At 41.1% G+C, this 18098-nt stretch overlaps 1 protein-coding gene across 2 annotated transcripts in view; it reads right to left on the bottom strand.

Annotated features, from left to right (window-relative positions):
* LOC108678918 (glutamate synthase [NADH]) overlaps positions 1 to 18098 on the bottom strand; it is a 42202-nt gene that overhangs the window by 16079 nt on the left and 8025 nt on the right. Inside the window, exons 3-14 of one of the 2 annotated variants that reach the window (XM_047879624.1) lie at positions 17143 to 17270; positions 11193 to 11319; positions 8072 to 8203; positions 6359 to 6502; positions 5997 to 6085; positions 5159 to 5363; positions 4204 to 4364; positions 2643 to 2748; positions 1434 to 1556; positions 1091 to 1093; positions 433 to 632; positions 95 to 258 (exon numbers count right to left, since the gene is read on the bottom strand). In XM_047879624.1, coding sequence (XP_047735580.1) covers positions 95 to 258; positions 433 to 632; positions 1091 to 1093; positions 1434 to 1556; positions 2643 to 2748; positions 4204 to 4364; positions 5159 to 5363; positions 5997 to 6085; positions 6359 to 6502; positions 8072 to 8203; positions 11193 to 11319; positions 17143 to 17270 — 1582 coding nt within the window. The remainder of the gene's footprint in view (positions 1 to 94; positions 259 to 432; positions 633 to 1090; positions 1094 to 1433; positions 1557 to 2642; positions 2749 to 4203; positions 4365 to 5158; positions 5364 to 5996; positions 6086 to 6358; positions 6503 to 8071; positions 8204 to 11192; positions 11320 to 17142; positions 17271 to 18098) is intronic. The other variant, XM_018167415.2, reaches the window with a different exon arrangement.

Below are 18098 nucleotides of genomic sequence, written 5' to 3'. Positions count from 1 at the left end.
TCACAGTTTAATGGAAATGCTAATTCTAAGTATTGCCAGTCAACACTTTACAAGATATATAGAAACACAAGCTAAGAACGCAAGCGTATCTCACCGATAGGACAGGCGAGTGACATGACGATGCGCTCCCTGAAGGGGTCGATGGGTGGGTTGGTGACCTGAGCGAAGAGCTGCTTGAAGTAATCGTACATGAGCGGCTGGTACTCGGATAGACACGCCAGCGGCGCGTCGTTGCCCATCGAACCCAAGGCTTCCTTCCTGTGAGAAACATGAATACGTTGTGAATTAGTTCATTGCCGTTCACACTTAAGATTAACTTAAGAATCAATTTAATAAGACTGTTGAACAAAATACCATGGCTAAATTTCCCAAATAATAACAAAAACAAAAACGTAAAGGAAAACAAAATAACGAGAGGAAGGCGAGACTCACTCAGTCTTGACCATGGGCAGCAGCAGCATGCTGATCGTCTCGAGAGTGTAGCCGAAGGCAGGCAGGCGGCGGTCGCCTCCATATGTCCTGGTGACGCCTTCACCCACGGGGCTGGAGGTGGTGGGCGACGTGACGGGTGTTTGGTGCTCCATCGTAGGCAGGCTGCCTTCGTGCACCGCGTAGAGGTCAGCCATGGTGAACTGTAGCGCGTATGGGTGAGAGGTACGACAAACAATTTCGTAAGATGCAAGTACAATCGCAATTTGGGGTTCGATTATTATATCGTACATCAAGATTTTGTATATACAAATGCAGCGGAATATTAAAAAACTTCTTTTAAACAAGGTCACCAGAGCGCTGTACGCGCATCTTACGCGATGCACGTACAGCGCTCTGGAAACAAGGTCATTTAGTACTTCTGCAAACTAATTAAGCAGCGTTCACAAAGGTGTAAGAATTGACTAAAGGGGTGAGGCCAAAGATAGAGGAGAAGCAGTAACATACAATAATGACGGTTAACGGCAACAGATAAGAAATCTAAAATGATTTTAAAGAATCCGAGAGGATTCCGGGTATAGAAAAGTTGCGTGCATGATTCCTTCAGGACAAAACGTCAACGGATTTCGATATAGTCTCCGTGAACGAGATTTTTGCTTACCATCTAGATTCATCCGAGTGAGCATGGGAGGAAAATGGCAGAAGAGTTAATGTCAGAACACTTGATTATGACTCGCTACAATATACATATTAATATACCCGTAAAATCCCGTGCTGTGCTCATGACACATTGCCGAAGACTTTAAGGTAGAACTATCTATGAAGTTGCTTGATTTCGCCTGAAGCATGCATTGTTCATTAAGAAGTATTTATCTTTCACGCGATTCATCACGAGACATGATCAAATCACGATTTAGAATCAAAATATATGCCACATTCAATAACGCTACTCATTTACCAAGCTGACAAATGCACTGCAGAAGATATCGTCAGAAGATATATACCTGTTCTTTGATCCACTCGGCGTGAGGCCGAGATCGTGCGATCTGCAGCTTGAGTTCCTCGTCCTTGCTGACGATCTTCTCGAAGGTGTCCACGAGCAGCATACGGCCAGGCTTCAGCCGACCCTGCGCAACACACAACAACACGTGTACTTCCCGCCTACCCGATACCCAAATTATAAACTCAAAAGTCCAAAACTGCGTCGTGTCCAGAAAAGGATAGAAATAATGAAGCCAGACACGGACTAAACAACTTTGATGTCACAGGTGATTACCAGGTATCCACTTTAACAGAGGACGTAGAACTGGGGGATTACTGCGTTGTTTCGATTAGATTCACTTCTCACTTTATAAACCGGTAATAAGAAATCAATCAGTAAGCATAAATGGATCTGCACTTTAAGTCATGTTTGAAAAAAAAGTAATAAAATGTTTCGAGCGTGTAGCGATAGTGCTGTTTATTCATTGAAATAAGAAAAAAATGCACCAACTGTTCGTAAGCATGGGACGTTGAAGCGAATCGATCTGACATTTGATGAATCTTTTCAATTGGCTGGTCATTTGAAGCCGGACCGCGGGACATACCTGCTTTGATAAGCCGTCGTCATCGGTAATGATTCAAATATTCATGTAAACCACGTGAAAACTTTGAGAACTTATAAAAAATAATTGTGTGAGCAATAGGAAAAAACACTCCGGCCTAGCACAGGAATCTGTAAAAAGAGGAGTCAATGCGAAAAAAAATTTCTTGGGAAGTGCTGATTACAAAAAAAAATTACTCTGATTCTCTGCTCGTTATTATCTCAAAAATTCCTCCAATACATATGGGCTTTGCGGGGTTAACAAAAATACAAACGATTAAAGTAGTAAATCCAATTAAAAGATAAACATTAAGAAGGATCTGTAGGACATGTAACGTTAGAACTGTTGTTAGTCGTAGGCTTTCCTGCCATGAAATAAAAAACACTTCGCCTCCTAATACCGAGATTAATCATTAATCATGAACATAAAATTTTTTGAGTTAGGCACTGAAAGAAAAAAGGACGATGACGTAGCAGCTGGTAGGAATAATCAGAGTTATGATGCCGGTATCACGATATGATTCCGCGCCTGCACACCACATGCAAGCGGTCTTCATGACTCCGCCATGCCTTTCAGCTCCATGATGCATGAAGCAAGCAACCACGTGAGCTAGGCTGCCCAGGAGGTTACCTTCGTCAGGATATTGGACGGTTCGGTGTCATAAACTCCCACTTCGGAGGCCATGACGAGCACCCGGTCATTGGTGACATAGTAGCGCGAAGGGCGAAGACCGTTCCTGTCGAGTCAAAGAAAATGGTTAGTGACTAGCACGACACGCGGGTATAGCCAACATTGCACACACTGCGGGTTGCCGTAGCGACAGCAAAAGTAGAAACCGTGAGCGGTGGAGCAGGAGCTCCGCCCAAAACCGGCCTCTAACAAACCTGTCTGAATTTGTAGTCAATTACGGAATTACACACAAATGCTCCCACACACGACAGTTTTTTTACGTCGATACCTGGTTGAGGATTCAATTCGAACTAGCTTTGCTAAACGAGTTTTTTTTTCACATCGTCAGCGAGTGCTCATAAATTTGATGGGCATTAGATATTTGACGACGGTAAAAAAAAAGTCATGTGGCAGAAGACTTAGCTGGAAACAATAAGACAATAAAGAACAGAAAAAAATAGTGAAGATAAGTGAAGTGGAGACCTTCTACGATGGTTGGTGCAAACTACTTGTTAAAGCGAAACTTAGAAGATAATAAGCTCGGAGAGATAATAATAAACCAGAAAACCAAAAACAAACGAAATGAAACCGTAAAACGACGCACAAGATGGTTGACAAAACTACAACAACTCAAGAGAGTTTGTCAAGCAAACGAAATGTTAGCAGAAGACCATAATGAAAGGTTCACGAGAAAGATGCTCATTTATGAGATTTTGGCCCTCGATGCCAAAAACCTTGGACGCGGGAATGCGTTCTGGTATTGAGAGTGAGGATCTATGCACATTTCACGTCAGCTACAAGAAACACGAGGTGTCGTCGAGAGCCCATAAGTGTAAACATACTTGCAATTCATTCGTGTGATAAACGAATGCCCTACGTAAGCTACGTTGTCTGGGGTACCCGTGGAAGTGAATTATAATTCAGATCACACGTATCAGGTCCAGACAATGGGACCCATCATCAATTTCATGCACAAAAGTAACTGGATTGACAACAATATAGAGTGATAGTCGAGTGCCTCGTTTGTAACTCGAAATACAGGAGCTCAGTCTAGAGGTGTAACTAAATATAAAGTGATGCAGTTGGCTCATTCGCGCCTGTATATAATTGATTGATTGCAACATACCGTACAGTCCAGAGAATTTTAGTGAACATTACAGGATCTCACCTCGCACAAAATTGAAGGTTATTGTGTGACGTATACACTCTTCGCGACGAAAGAGCATCGGCAGCTGCCATTAACCACTAGCCAAAAATAAATTAATTCGGAAAAGAATGATTATGAAAGAATGTCCACTCCGCAACTTCCTGATACATACCACCGGCCCAACAATTAGAAAGTGATAGTGGAAGATATGTTCATTGAGTTGTAACATGTCATAACACGACAGATATTGACTAAGTCTTCTATAATAAGATTAATTGTTGAAATTTAAACGTGAATCACTTTCGAATCTCTGGTTTCCGATGGTATATTCAGCCCATTTCACAGCGAACTTTAATAAAACCTTTGAATATTAACCTGTCGAGGATGGCGCCGATGTATCGGCCGTCAGTAAAGGTCATGAGAGCGGGGCCGTCCCAGGGCTCCATGGCGCAGGCCGCCCAGCGGTAGAAGTCGCGCTTCTCAGGGTGCATGTTAGGGTCGTTCTGCCACGCCTCGGGCACCATCGTCATGATCGCCTGCCACGCAAAATATTCTCAGTGAATTTCACTGAAATAAAGAAAAGCTTTCAGGTAAATTTCTTTTAAAATCCATGAAAAGCCAAGATAAATGCCACTGATAAGGCAAACTTATGCTCAGACCTCGTGCCAGGGTTAATTAAGTGATTTTTTCTGACACCATCAAACTTGCCTGCAACAGAATCTAATAATTCAAGTATAATTAGCCCACATTCTGCACATCCATACCGATATCCATAACAACTATAAACTAGATGCCACCCACATCCCCCTACATCCACACCATGCCGCCGTCAACCACACCAGATACCACCCAAATTCACATCTAGCGACAACCAAATGAATACTAGTTTCCAACCAAATTTTCGTCAGATGTTACCAAGGTTCGCACGAGATGACATCCAATTCACACCAGATGTCTCCGACCTCAGCACTTGATGCCAAGGTATTGAATACCAGTTACACCAGTTGCTTGTCATACCCACATTTATACCAGGCACTAGTCATATTCACTTGTCACTACATATCTCACCCATATTCACACCAGGTGATAACCACATGTAGACGAGATGTCGCTTGCCTAACATCATGATGCCATCACCCACATTCACACCAGTTGGCACCATCTTTCTCCACACCAGCATGCATTACCTCACTCAACACAAGATGCTAACACTCATACTCACACCATACCACCAGCCACATGCACAAACTTATTCACACTAGATTGCACCACCAACATCACCATCAGATGACACCCAAACATATACACCAAAGTCTTCTGAGACTCTCACTTCGGGCAGGGAGCGGCCGCCTGCCATGACCAGGAACTCGAGGCAGCAGTCGACAGCGCCGGAGTCTGAGAGGTTGGGCTCGACGACGGGGTACAGCGTGGGCAAGTCTTTGCCAAACACGGCGCTCTTCATGACGCCTTCACGCGCCGTCATCAGGTTTACGTTGCCACGCAGCGTGTTGATCTCGCCGTTGTGGGCCATCATCCTGCATCACGCGAGTAAATAAGTAAAGAAAGCTTGTATGTTATTCATACAGCGTGGCAGAGATGTGTGGCTGATGAGTTGAAGTAGTCAGACGAACGAATAGAAGCCTGGGGTTAATTATGATATTTGCAAGTGAATCTCAAGGGAAAGGCCAACTAAATAGCAAACTTCAAGACACAAATTATTCGCATTTCAAAGAATATTTTATTTTTTATTATTGAAATTTTTATCTATATTATTATATTATTTATTTTTATTTATTATATTTTTTTGGTTTACTACTTTTTTATTTGATGCTTTGTAGTCAGTGAATGGGCTGCAATAATTACTAAGAAAGATCCAACCGTGTCGAAAGCTAGCGTCGTCATGTACATACGATGCCGTTGCTGTACTCGAATTATTATATCATTTATTTTTATTTATTATTACTTTTTTATTTGATGCTTTGTAGTCAGTGAATGGGCTGCAATAATTACTAAGAAAGATCTAACCGTGTCAGGGCTTTGCAATTGTATTGTATTAACACGCTCTCATCTATTAAATTCAATCGAGTAATCATGGGAACATTTCAAAACAAATCACTATTGGTTAATAATACAACGGGTGGGATCGTGGCGAGTAAAATTTAGATGACCTGAGAGGATGAGCTCGCTCCCAGGAGGGGAAGGTGTTGGTGGAGAAGCGTGTGTGCACCAGGGCCAGGTACGTCTGGAAGTCAGCGCTCTGCACAAGTAACAAACACGTAACATACTTCATTTCCATAACGATCTACTAAATATATTTAGGTATTTGTTATGAAAATATTGAGTGAATGCTGAACATAGGCAGTCAAAATGTAGTCTCTGTAAATATAATCAAATAAACGTGATATGAATTAAACTACTTTTCGCATGCAAAATATCATTTTTATTTATCAATTTTACCCAACATGACCATGAGGAAAAACAACAAAGACGCTTCAAACGATAACGAACATATAATAGTCGCGGCACTCACGGCGAGGTCGAGGAAGTATGTCCAGATCTGATCAGACGTGAGCTGCCCCTTGTACACCATCGTCGTGGTTGACAGCGAACACACGTAGAAGCGGCGGCCGGGGGCTGGCAGGCGGTGAGATGCTCGCTTACGCAGCACCCACACCTGCAACCACCAAACAAATGAACAAACTTATCCACTTCTAGAACCCACTTCTGGAACCCACTTCTAGAAACCCACTTCTAGAACCCCTTCTGGAACCCACTTCCAGAACCTACTTCAGAAGCATACTAAGGAAGTGGAATTCTTAGGATTGTTTGCTCTAATTATCACTATAAAGCTAAAAGTCGCTGTGTCTTTACCGATCATTGAGCAGATGGGAAAGCATGGATAGCTTTGTAGGTGACGAAGAATTTAATTATCAATGACTAACGATGATATAGGAATCGCAGCCCAAATATAAATCATTGAATTGCTGTAAGTTGGCGAAAATATTACCATTTCTTTGATACAACGTCAAAGCTTCAACGCGCAAGTGATCTTTAAGAGACGTGGCGCATGGAGTAAGAGGCCCGGCAGAGGGAGAGATCAATAACGGCAGTGAGCCGAGCAGAGCAGACAACCCGTGCGCGGTACAATTGTTCAATTACCGCCCACACAATTTCCTCGGCATTTTGCCACAGGGCGATGCAAAGTAGCTTTTTATTAAATACGATAGTCCATGTAGCCGTCGTAACTCCAGAGAAAAAAATAGTATCACGGAGAACTAACTCATTTTGTCCAGTTCTGTGAGTTTTCCTGAATAGGTTAAGAGAATCTAGCGAGGGTACATCCATATGGAAGCAAGGAAAGAACCCCCAAGGTTCAAAACTGTTGTTTGCAAAAACTAGCAAAAATCAGGAAATAATATTGTGAGCCTGCGTTAGCTAAGGAAAACATAAAATAGGATAAACGACTTGCAGCAAACTCGTGAGCGGTTAGCACGTCACGAATAGCAAGATAAGCTATCGTGAACAAGGCATTAGTCGAGTATAGGGTGATAGAAGAGAATCGATACAGTAGCGATACTATCGTCAGTTCTCACAGAAGTCGATATCCCGATTACTAAGTCAACATCCCCATGTGACAAATACAGAAGGAAACCAAAGTCAAACGGTATTGAACATTGGCATGTATTTAGTTTCTATTATAAGTGAGCCGAGTAAAGATAGAAAGACAGTTTAATAATTCGTGAATTTACTGACGTATCTAATTTCAAAACAGGCAGTTAGTATTTGGTGAACATGTAGACTTCCTGTTTTCTGATGGACGGTGGGTAAGTAATCATTGCTCCAGCTCAGCGTAGACCTTCATCGTTAGAGATGTTACAGTTACGGCAAATGCAAGGTTTATGCGTCGGGTTGCATATGAATAAATACAAGAGCGCGAGGTGAAGGAGTCGGCGAATGTTTCATGCGGCTGCCCGTTAATGCCACATTACGTCGAGAGTGATGCTCCACAAAAGCTGCATAATACACCCTCGTTGGGCCACAAGTCCAACTGCCTTCGACTTTCCAAGAAGTACAAACTGCAATGGCTAGTTGCTTCAGGCCTTTCAGATCAAAGTAGAACTCAAGGTCTAAAGCTAACATTTGAATTCAAGGTATTAGATAAAGTACAATAATAATAACGGCTTCTCACATCCGTTCATTCAATGTATAACAACTTTGATAGAAACATATAACTAATGTTCACCTGTCTGTGGAAGGCGTGGTCGTCAAGATCATCAGGAGGGATGACGAAGACCTGCATCTGGAGAGGCTCTGTGCTCTTGGCCACCTTGCCCAGCACGCTGCTGTCCACGGGCACCCGCCTCCAGTGCAGCACCTGTACGCCAGGTGCATCGAAATATTTAGAGTTTCAATTTCAAAATACCATGAAATGACTTTTGACTAGCTAACTACAATGATCTAAAATTTCGTTTCCATTTACTGTAACTATTTGAAAAAAATATTAATTAAAGTTATTATGATGAGATAAGAATACAAGCTGGGATAATGCAAATCCTTAGAGCCGGCCTTCAAAATTATCAAACCAAGGATAATTCCTAAAAAGGGGTAACCCCCCTCCCCCTATCGACCCCCTCCCCCAAGATATAGCGCACAGGCCAATGGCTGCGCCCCCTCGATTAATCGGCGCCGATAAGATAAGAATGAGCTTCATACATCAGAGTTTATGAGCAACGTGCGCTCTAAAGTTCACATGGCAATGTACCCCAAGCTATTGCTTGGTATGAAGAGAACCATAGACTCTGTGCAATCGAGGTCAATATTCTATTTCTAGACAGTAAAAACTCTCTTGGATAACGCATTGCAGCGTCTTTGATCTCAGACGGAATAACATGGAAGTGATAACGGTAATGGCATTTTATTACACATAATTGTACGTTCTGTAGAGTCGTTCAAAGGGAGTGCAGCAGGTCAAGGTCACATGTCGAAGGCTGAGCAGCAGAGACAGAAGGAAGGAGCAGCACGTGAAGAGAATCTTGACAAAACCTCACCGCAATAAGGCTCTGTTCGTTTGAGGTAGAAATGGTGGGAGGGAGCCCGTTGCGACACATGCATGTTAGTGTCCAGCAATGTCGCTATATCTCGAGGCTTACGAAATGAGATTTGTTCAACCATTTGTCTGTTGATGCGTTAATCTTCGCCAATACTATTCTTACCATGAAGCCAAGAAACTCGAAATATCGTTAGTAAAGACTAAGGTGTGAGGCACCCAATGGACACCAGTGAATAATGGAGAAACGTTCATTATATCAAGAAAGTTCCAATTGCTACAAAATTCTTCACAATATCATGTCAGGAAGTATAAATGGCATGTATTGGACATGACCAAACACTCCTTGATTACTGAGAAAAAAGACAGCAGGCTGGGCCTGAGTCCTGATCCAGCAAGTCGTGCGCGGAGTCGAACAGAAAAAAACAATCGCCATGGTAGGACTCAAGTCTTCATGTTTAGCAAATGAGAAAATTTTGCCTTTTCGCGATACTTCATTAATCGTAAATCATGCAAATAAAACGAAATGGAACGCTCGTAATATCAAGTCTCTTGGTAACTTAACACTGGTTAAGACGATCGCTTCGTCCTCGATTCATAGCACGAACTTTTTACTGCTTATCATAATAACTTTTTATTCATTGAAGCAATTCATGGTCCGAACTGAACTCGTCCTCATGACAGTGAAGGCTATTCGTGATGGCGGTGGCGCAGCGTGGGCTACAATTATACAGGTTCAACTATTGAGCGAAACAGCGAGGGCACGCGAGGCGCTAGAAGCTTCATGTCCTCAACACTGCATGGAATGCGGCGACTAAACGTGATGGCATAAAATAATTCGTCGTACCGTTAAAAGAGAAATAAAAAATACTGAACGTAATAAATGTAAACGAAAACAATTAATTAGTATAAAGCTCTGAAGACTTGCTGTGCACTGTACAGGCTCTAGTATCTGACCAGCACCGCTCGCTGATACAAGACACCTGCATGTCCCGCTACGAGCGCTGATTTAAATTGAACGGGATAATGAAATCAGTCATTATCTCTGAAGTAGCTTAAATAAGCACTGATATTTTAATGCACGAAAATCGCCTTCACTATGGAGGAAAAATGCAATTTATTGCATAGAGATTCAAAGAATCTCCATGTTATTCAGATCAAGGTAAAACCTTGGGAATTTCACCGCAGTGCATCCAATACTGCGCTTCTGGAACCTAGAGTGAAGACCAAATGAGGCGATGGAAGCCGGCCGTCACCGTTCATGGCAGAGACGGCGCAAAGGGAATAGTTTCATAAGATTGATAACACGGGAGGGAGATATTTCCATTCCCCCCCCCTCCTCCGTCCTTGAATTGGACATCGTTTTGGATCAATACGGGAAACCGTAGGCTTGACGTCACTCGGCAACAGCCAATGGGAAGCTCGTGAGGTCAGGTCTCTGAAACACGCCCTCGTCCATCGATCGCGACTTTTAACCTCGCTACGAAAAGGCTAGAGTTCATTCACGGTATTAAATTGCTCTTAAAATTGCGAATTAACTGACACACAAGCGTGCAATTACATGAACGCGTATGGAATACACATAAGAAATTTCTTAGAATCGCAAGGCAAAGGCAGCGGAAATTGAGGTGACAATTCATATTGTTTAAAATCACGTTTTTTATCAATCCTACTATTAAATTAATATCGAATTTAATTTAAACATATGATGCAGTAGTTTCCATTTATAGCTTCCACACCCACAAAACGCGAAACGCAGGACACGTAAATTCCAGTCAACTGGGAATGCTAAACGAATGACACTTGTGGCCGTATTATTCATTGCATTATACTAAACAAGTATCATTGAAAAATATAACTCATTTCATCACCACAATAATAATTATTCCCTTTTTAATGCAAGATATGTGATAGTTTTACATAATAGTTGAGAGTACATAATAGTTGAGAGTAAAGTTGATCATATTCGACAAACATAAGATTGTGAAGAAACTCGAAGAATGATGTTATTTACAATCGGCGCTGCATGATACTGCCGACCTGGGGCTAATAAACACAAATAAACGATATTTGACACATAATCGTTGCACGATACTGCCGCCACCGCTAACAAACTCGAAAAAATTATACTGGACAGCGTCGCAGCATTATATTACCCAACCTTGTACTAAAAAATACACATAAATGATTTATGATAGGTACACTTTATTACGTTGCAAGGAGCAAAATTTACACGGTACAAAAATTAAATAGTATAACGATGCAAAAATTATATTTTTCAACGGTGTAAAAAATTACATACGGCCCCGTTACTCACTTTGAGGCCGTGCGCGGTGGCCAGGTTCTCGAACTGCCCCTGCGACTCGACGACGCTCGACTCCTCCAGGAAGAAGATGCCCGTCGCGTAGCGGCCAGGAGCTGGCAGTTCTAAGTCCGCTTCTTTCCTGTGTCATACAAAATAAATTACTGAGGGCGTCCAAGTTTCGTTTAATTAGAAAAATCAATGAATTTTGATAGCAAACTACTAAAAATCACGCTATTGTGTTCAAATAGTTCACAGCTTTCTAGGGATAGAATGCTTCCACGGTCTAAATCGGTCATATTAACCCATTACAAATGAATGAACTCGTTCTTACCCTTGAAATTAGTAACATGGATTGCAGTACACGTCTGAGGGATGGAATAGCCTGTTTTGCCCTCGTCAACAAAAGTCACAGTATCTATGCGTTAAAGTAACTTTTTAAAATCGAAATTAAGTTCAGTTTTATTCAATGAAATAAGTAAATAATGAAGAAGAAACTGTGCTACGCGTTTGATTAAAATCAGTGAGGGTCGAGTATTGGCAGCAGCAGGAGCTCGTATTATTTGCAGGAAGCAGCATTTGCACACAATTACAATGGAAGATTCTCGGCAGATTTCTTGACAAAATAATTTCAATAAATAGACAAATATGATAACGCTTTGCTCTGAAATTACCGTTTTATTCCCCCCATTTTTGCTTTCACGCGTTGTTAAATTTTTTAAATTCACGCGAAAAATTATTCACTGTTAAATGCATTTTCATCGATGTTAAGAATTAGATTTATGCGACAATAGATAATGTGTTCAAATTCGAGTACTGAAAATTAGTAGAACATTCAAACAAATAATGGGAGAATTTTTTTTAATTCTATGATTTTCCTAGAAATCTAATAATAATGTAAGATACTTAATAAGTATTAATTTTGATACTTTACTAATTATTGCCTCTCACTAAAACCTAACACAAAAAATATAACTCAGTACTCACTGCAGTGAGTGACAGAGAGCGCATTTTCTCGTCGACGAAAACTTGAGGTCACGGACGGACCGACAGACGGACAGACGGACGGACAGACGGACATGGCGAGCACAATAGTGCATTTTTTCCATAAATGAGAAAATGCGCTAAAAAGAATACGAAATATGATTTTTCTACTCGGAAACAAATACGGCGCATGAATTGCAATTAATTTAATGTTTAACATAAGAGAATATACATTAAGCATTTATTGTAATTTTAAATTAAAGTTCCTCTGAAGATTAAATGAGGAAACATTGAAGTAAGTTCACAATTAAATATAATAAAAATTTTCAAATTCAGCAGCAACGAGGCAAAATATCCCTTCATTTGAAAGTCAGTGGAGGAGAAAGCTCGTAGTGAGCGATCAGGCAACGTTATCTCGATAGAGGCTCGCCAGCCGCCTGCCTGCGCTCGAGCGCTGCAGATAACGTATACAGTCTGCGCACTGCGTGTACCTTGCAGGTACGTTAAACTGCAGCCATGACCTCAATAGATAAATGTCTAGAAAAAATTACCAAGGATGGCTCCAGTATTCCAGGATGATAATTCCGACAGTAATTCAAATTCTCTAATGACAGCTGTTGTATCTTGAAATATAAATTTTTAGTAAATGTTATAGCACGAACTAATTCAAGCTGTAAAACATGAATGGAAATAATAATGACGACCACAAACTTAAACCAAATTAATTGCTACGCTTGTAAATTTGCCGCATCGTCAGTAGGTGCCGTGTTCCACCAAAGTTAAATCCAATTAAACGTGCTAGACTAAATATTTGTCTTTGAATTCACGAGACATGCTTGAATAAACGTGACGTTCGAGAAAACTCAAGTCAGGCGCGAATATCGTGGAGATTTTCTACACACACGTGTCTTTCTGGGAATGTTTATCAGCTCGCTTCAGTGGCTGCCAACACCAGAGATAACGAGACGGGGAAATGTTGATGAAATCTTACGCTTTGGTTCTGAGAAATTTTCAAAAGTTTAATCAATAAATCGCGGACAAAATTCACACTATTAAACATCGAAAGGAATGAGATGTCTTCGGTTAGGATGGCACTACTGCGCGTGCAGACGCAAGAAACTTGTGTCCATATTCGCTCGAGTGTTGAGTTAGTCAGACTTGCTAGAGGTGACGCATTGCGCCGAACTAACTTTCCTCCAAGTCAACAAAGATGATCAAACTTAGCAAACATGCTGAGTGAATTAGAGCAAGCGTCTGCACAGTTATGTAACGTTTGATGGAATGAAAAAGTGAAACAACCACGAATGTTTCACAGTAAATGGCGATTTGCAGAATGAAAAATAATTCAATGAATGCACAAAAATAATAAAATACATAAAAAACACTTATTTAAGTCCATCAACTTTTATCAATGTAATTGTTATCAAATATTTTCTGATCAAAGCGCATTGATAAAAACTAATGAACATCAAATGTCAGGAGTGGCGCGTAATGGCGGCGTGTCATCCATTAACAAATACGCGCAAGTAATCTGTGTAGCAGTAGTAGCTGCTGCGGTGAATGCACTTCGCACTTGGCTGGTATCCTTGCACGTGTTTTACGTCTTATTAACTTGACCCTGCAGGCTGCTGCATTCATGGGCACGACTGCCGACCTCGAGATTCCGTTCAAATGTCGCAAGGTTAGCGGCGCTGGCGCCACTGCGTCGCCAGTCTTGCTTTCTCTTGAGTATCAAAATGCGCAGCTATTTGTTTTTATATAGCTGGTTGATACGTTGACTGCAAAAATTTACACTTTGACCGCGCAATCCTTTTTTTTATAGTTCGCGTACGAAGGACTGTTAGACGACCTGTATCGGTACTGTCATTAAAAGAGTTTTGTTTTATTATTATATAAACGCCCAGTTTACATATACGCACATAAGGTCATAATAGCTGACGCACAATGTCATATTAATCCTCAATTATAAGAATTAGAAGTGTTATTTTCAATGTAAGTTGAATTTAACTATCACAGGGCCATTATGGGAAATGAATAACACTTGCGGGTGGCACCGAAAGTCGCCTAAAATAAAGCCACCTCGACAGGGTCTCGCAGGCTAACGAGCCTGTACGAGAAGTCCACTTTAGAGCTGAAGAAATGACACGTGAGTAGCCAGCGGCTCGTCGTGGGCGCCGCGTGGCAACAGCGAGTGCGTGTATTTTCAGGCGTCCCAATATAGCGGAGATCAAAGAGTGCGGACAGACCTGTGCATATAGGGGATTAGCGCGGGGCAATTGGCTTATTCCGCGTGAATAATTCACAAAAACACGGGATGTACTAATGCCATAGAATTAAAAGAACATTTGGTAAAGGAAAGTACCTCACCAACGCAATTCATTGGCACTATTCTTTAATAAAATGGACGTCTTACGTGTTATGAAGAACAGTCAAGAACTAGAGTAATGCCACAGTCAAAAAGTTGGGCAGTAACTGCAGGAAGGCACTACTGCCATCCTGCAAAATTAAAATAAACTAATGTTTAAGAAATCGTAAGATGTCTCGATCATTTTTGAAAAGTTATGCGAGTTTTAAATGCTGAAGTCGTATGAGAAGTATGCCGTAAGTTTCGGATATGACAGAACAGTAATAACATAGCTGGAATAGCTGTGTGCCTCAGCGCCCACAGACGCCTAGCATAAAATTATACAGAGATGTATTGTGCGTGAAACGGCTTATCTATGTGTCTTTCCTCAGTAATAGATAAACAAGAAGTTGATTAGATTTGGTTTATTGACTTTCATTATAAACACAAATGCAGCAGACCGAGATAATACCGTTGTCAGCCTGCGCAAAAAAATCGTAACAACTACTACGGGAAAAATTGAAATGTTATCTCGATTCTGTTAAAGAAAGAAATAAAGTAAAAGTATGTTCCAGTGTAGCAATTTAGCCTTCAGTGTAGAAGAAATGGAAATTTATTGGGAGATGAGAACCTGTATTGCGCCATTAAAAACATACAAAGCAACGAATCCTCTTTTGTATTAATCTGAAAATTTTGTAACTAAACTAACTCAACTTTGTTGTAGTAAAGAATTTTTTATGTATATATACGTTCGTCGTCTACAGCAATCAACAGCAACTGTCGGGAGTCTTATCTCTATGAACAATAGAGGGTTGCTATCGATCAGCCCAAGGTGTATAGTCTGCACAGTCTACACGCAGCCTCAATAACCTGAGCGACGCATCACAAACAGAGCTTGTGGTAGGCAGGCTCCCCATAATAATGAGGAGGGGAGCTAGAAAAGTGTCTATAATATGTGCTATCGTCCTACACATCGGGAACAGCCCCAATATAGACCAGCTCTTAGCAGGACTCTCGCCTAACAAGATACCAAACACGTTATGGGAGCAGGCCAGAAAAAGGTAGGGGTAAACTTTGAAGAAATTTTAGGCCTTACACCATGGACGTTACTATAGGTTTTAGGGACAGAGGGCGAGTACAGGATGTGAGTGTATATTTAATTTCGCATCAGCTTACAACAACTTTAGGACAGTATAACAACAAATGCATGAAGTACAGTATGTTTACAGTATTAACAACACTGTATTAATTTTGTTCACTTTATGTACAGAAATAACAATTTCAATAATTTAATATACAGTTATTTGGGAGGCCTAACGTCATATATAATGAAGGCACTGTCCTATCCTAAGGCTTCATGGAGGAAACGACATAGCTTTAAAAACACGCACAATACGTACGGTTTGATTTCCTCAATCCATGTAGACCATCGCAAAAAAACGGTGAAATGGAAATATTTCTCACGAACCCTCTTGAAACAGTTTTCTTGGACCAGAAGCATCAGCCTCTTAACGGCAACATAATTTTGGAAATAACGCTGGATGATCACCAATTTTCATAATTTATCATAATTATGAAAAATAGGAGAAAACACATGATATTTCCCTTGTGCCTAATGTGAAAACTAAGACAACACACGAAGAAAGTGAGGATAGTGAGACGGTCTTATTGTGCTGGTGCAGCAGACATAGCAGCATATTTGATAAACGTCAGAAGAGCTGCAAGACGTAGCAGCATACCTGATAAACGTCAGAAAAACAGCAAGACTCAGCGGTATACTTGATAAACGTCAAAAACAGCTGCTCTACAAGCCTGCACTAGAATACACAGGCGACAGTTGCACAATGCTTCACTTCACCGATTTCATGCCAAGAAAATTCATGTTAATGCAATACAAAAATCTCAGTATTTTGTAGATGCCGGGCTGAGTAACGGTTTGCGTTACATGAATGACCTGCAGCCATCTCGACACCTGCGTGCTCACATCACTGGCAAGCTTTAACATATTTAATTTAATTCACGTAGCGTAAATATATTAAATTGTATAGCGTAAATTATCCAAATTTAATTCACGTAGCCGGGATATATAACGTAAATTATCCAATGATGGCGCTCTCACACGCCGTGGATCATTGCAGCTAATAACGCATATGTGATAGCGGCATGAAATTTTCAATAACCACTGGCCACCATAATTTCCCAATTACGTAAGACAAGATCAACGGGAAAAAAACCACCCTCAACACTGCCATTATATAAACTATAAAAACGTGCTCCAAGATAATTACCGCGATTTAAACTGCTAGAAATAATTCCCTTACACCACATGAACATAAGTAGAATTAGCAGAAGTCCTGACGCAAGATGAAGCGCTAATCTCAACTGAGTGGCGCTCCATTAGCAGAGAAGGTATGCTATAAACCTCATGTAGATGCAATGGAATAACATAAACCCAGTACGTTACGACTAACTGCTAGGTATTGCGCGCTAAGTAAGGAACATTTCTTTGTATAATTGATAATTTCCTACTATTGACCTCATAAATTTATTTAAATTTTTTTGATATGAGACATTTCACTTCTCAAGTTTTTCCTCCACAACAGGACCCTTGCAGGTGATATCAAGTAGCAAACTCACAGGATGGAGCGGTAGAAGGAGTGCGGCATGGCGACCATCACGCCTGCGCCATCGCCGGTGTCGTTGTCGCAGCCGCACGCGCCGCGATGCTTCATCCGCGACGCCAGCCTTTCGGCGTCGCGGATGATCTGCAACAATGGAATGCGTCATTACAATAAAGTTGTTATAAGAAGAAAATTACATTAATTAAAAGAAGAAAAAATGTCATTACCATAAGAATATGAAGTCCTAATGACGACATTAAATTCAATAGAGAATGGTCAAAACGTGCAACAAGGATAATTCCAGGCTTCAAGGGCAAGTCCCATGAAGGAAGATTAAAGATTATGAAGCTTCCAAGCCTCAGTTTTCGACGCCTGCGTGGGGACCTCATTGAAGTATACAAGTATACTCATGGTTTATACAAGGTCCCAGAAGGCTTGTGGGGACCTCATTGAAGTATACAAGTATACTCATGGTTTATACAAGGTCCACGAAGGATTACTAGAATTTGAAACAAGAACCAACACCAGGGGCCACAGCTATAAACTAAAAAAACTACGCTGCAACTTCTCCACGCGACAAAATTTCTTCTCGCTTCGAATCACCGACATGTGGAACAGCCTCCCCGATTACGTCGTTGGCGCTCCGAGTATGAACACGTTCAAGAACAGACTAGATAAAGCTATGGAAAAATATATGTTCAGACTTGAAATGCGTAGCACCATATCGAACCCGGTGGAAGTCTAGTTGCTATTTCAAACTATCGTCAGTCCTGAAAAGATCCGGTCAAATGACACGACTTTAGATCTTCTGTGAACAAGGCACGAAAAGGAAAAGAATCGGCGACAGGCCACATCAGACCTACGCTGCAGCGCAGAGTTCACTATGTTATGTTATGTTAAAACAAAATTTTTTTCTAACACCGTCGTAACATAGTCGCAACTCATTTACGGAGAATTTCTATACATTTCTTT

Source organism: Hyalella azteca, unplaced genomic scaffold (assembly GCF_000764305.2).
Source record: "Hyalella azteca isolate HAZT.00-mixed unplaced genomic scaffold, Hazt_2.0.2 contig3451, whole genome shotgun sequence".
NCBI classification, from domain to species: Eukaryota; Metazoa; Arthropoda; class Malacostraca; order Amphipoda; family Hyalellidae; genus Hyalella; species Hyalella azteca.
This window is presented reverse-complemented; position numbering and strand designations above follow the sequence as displayed.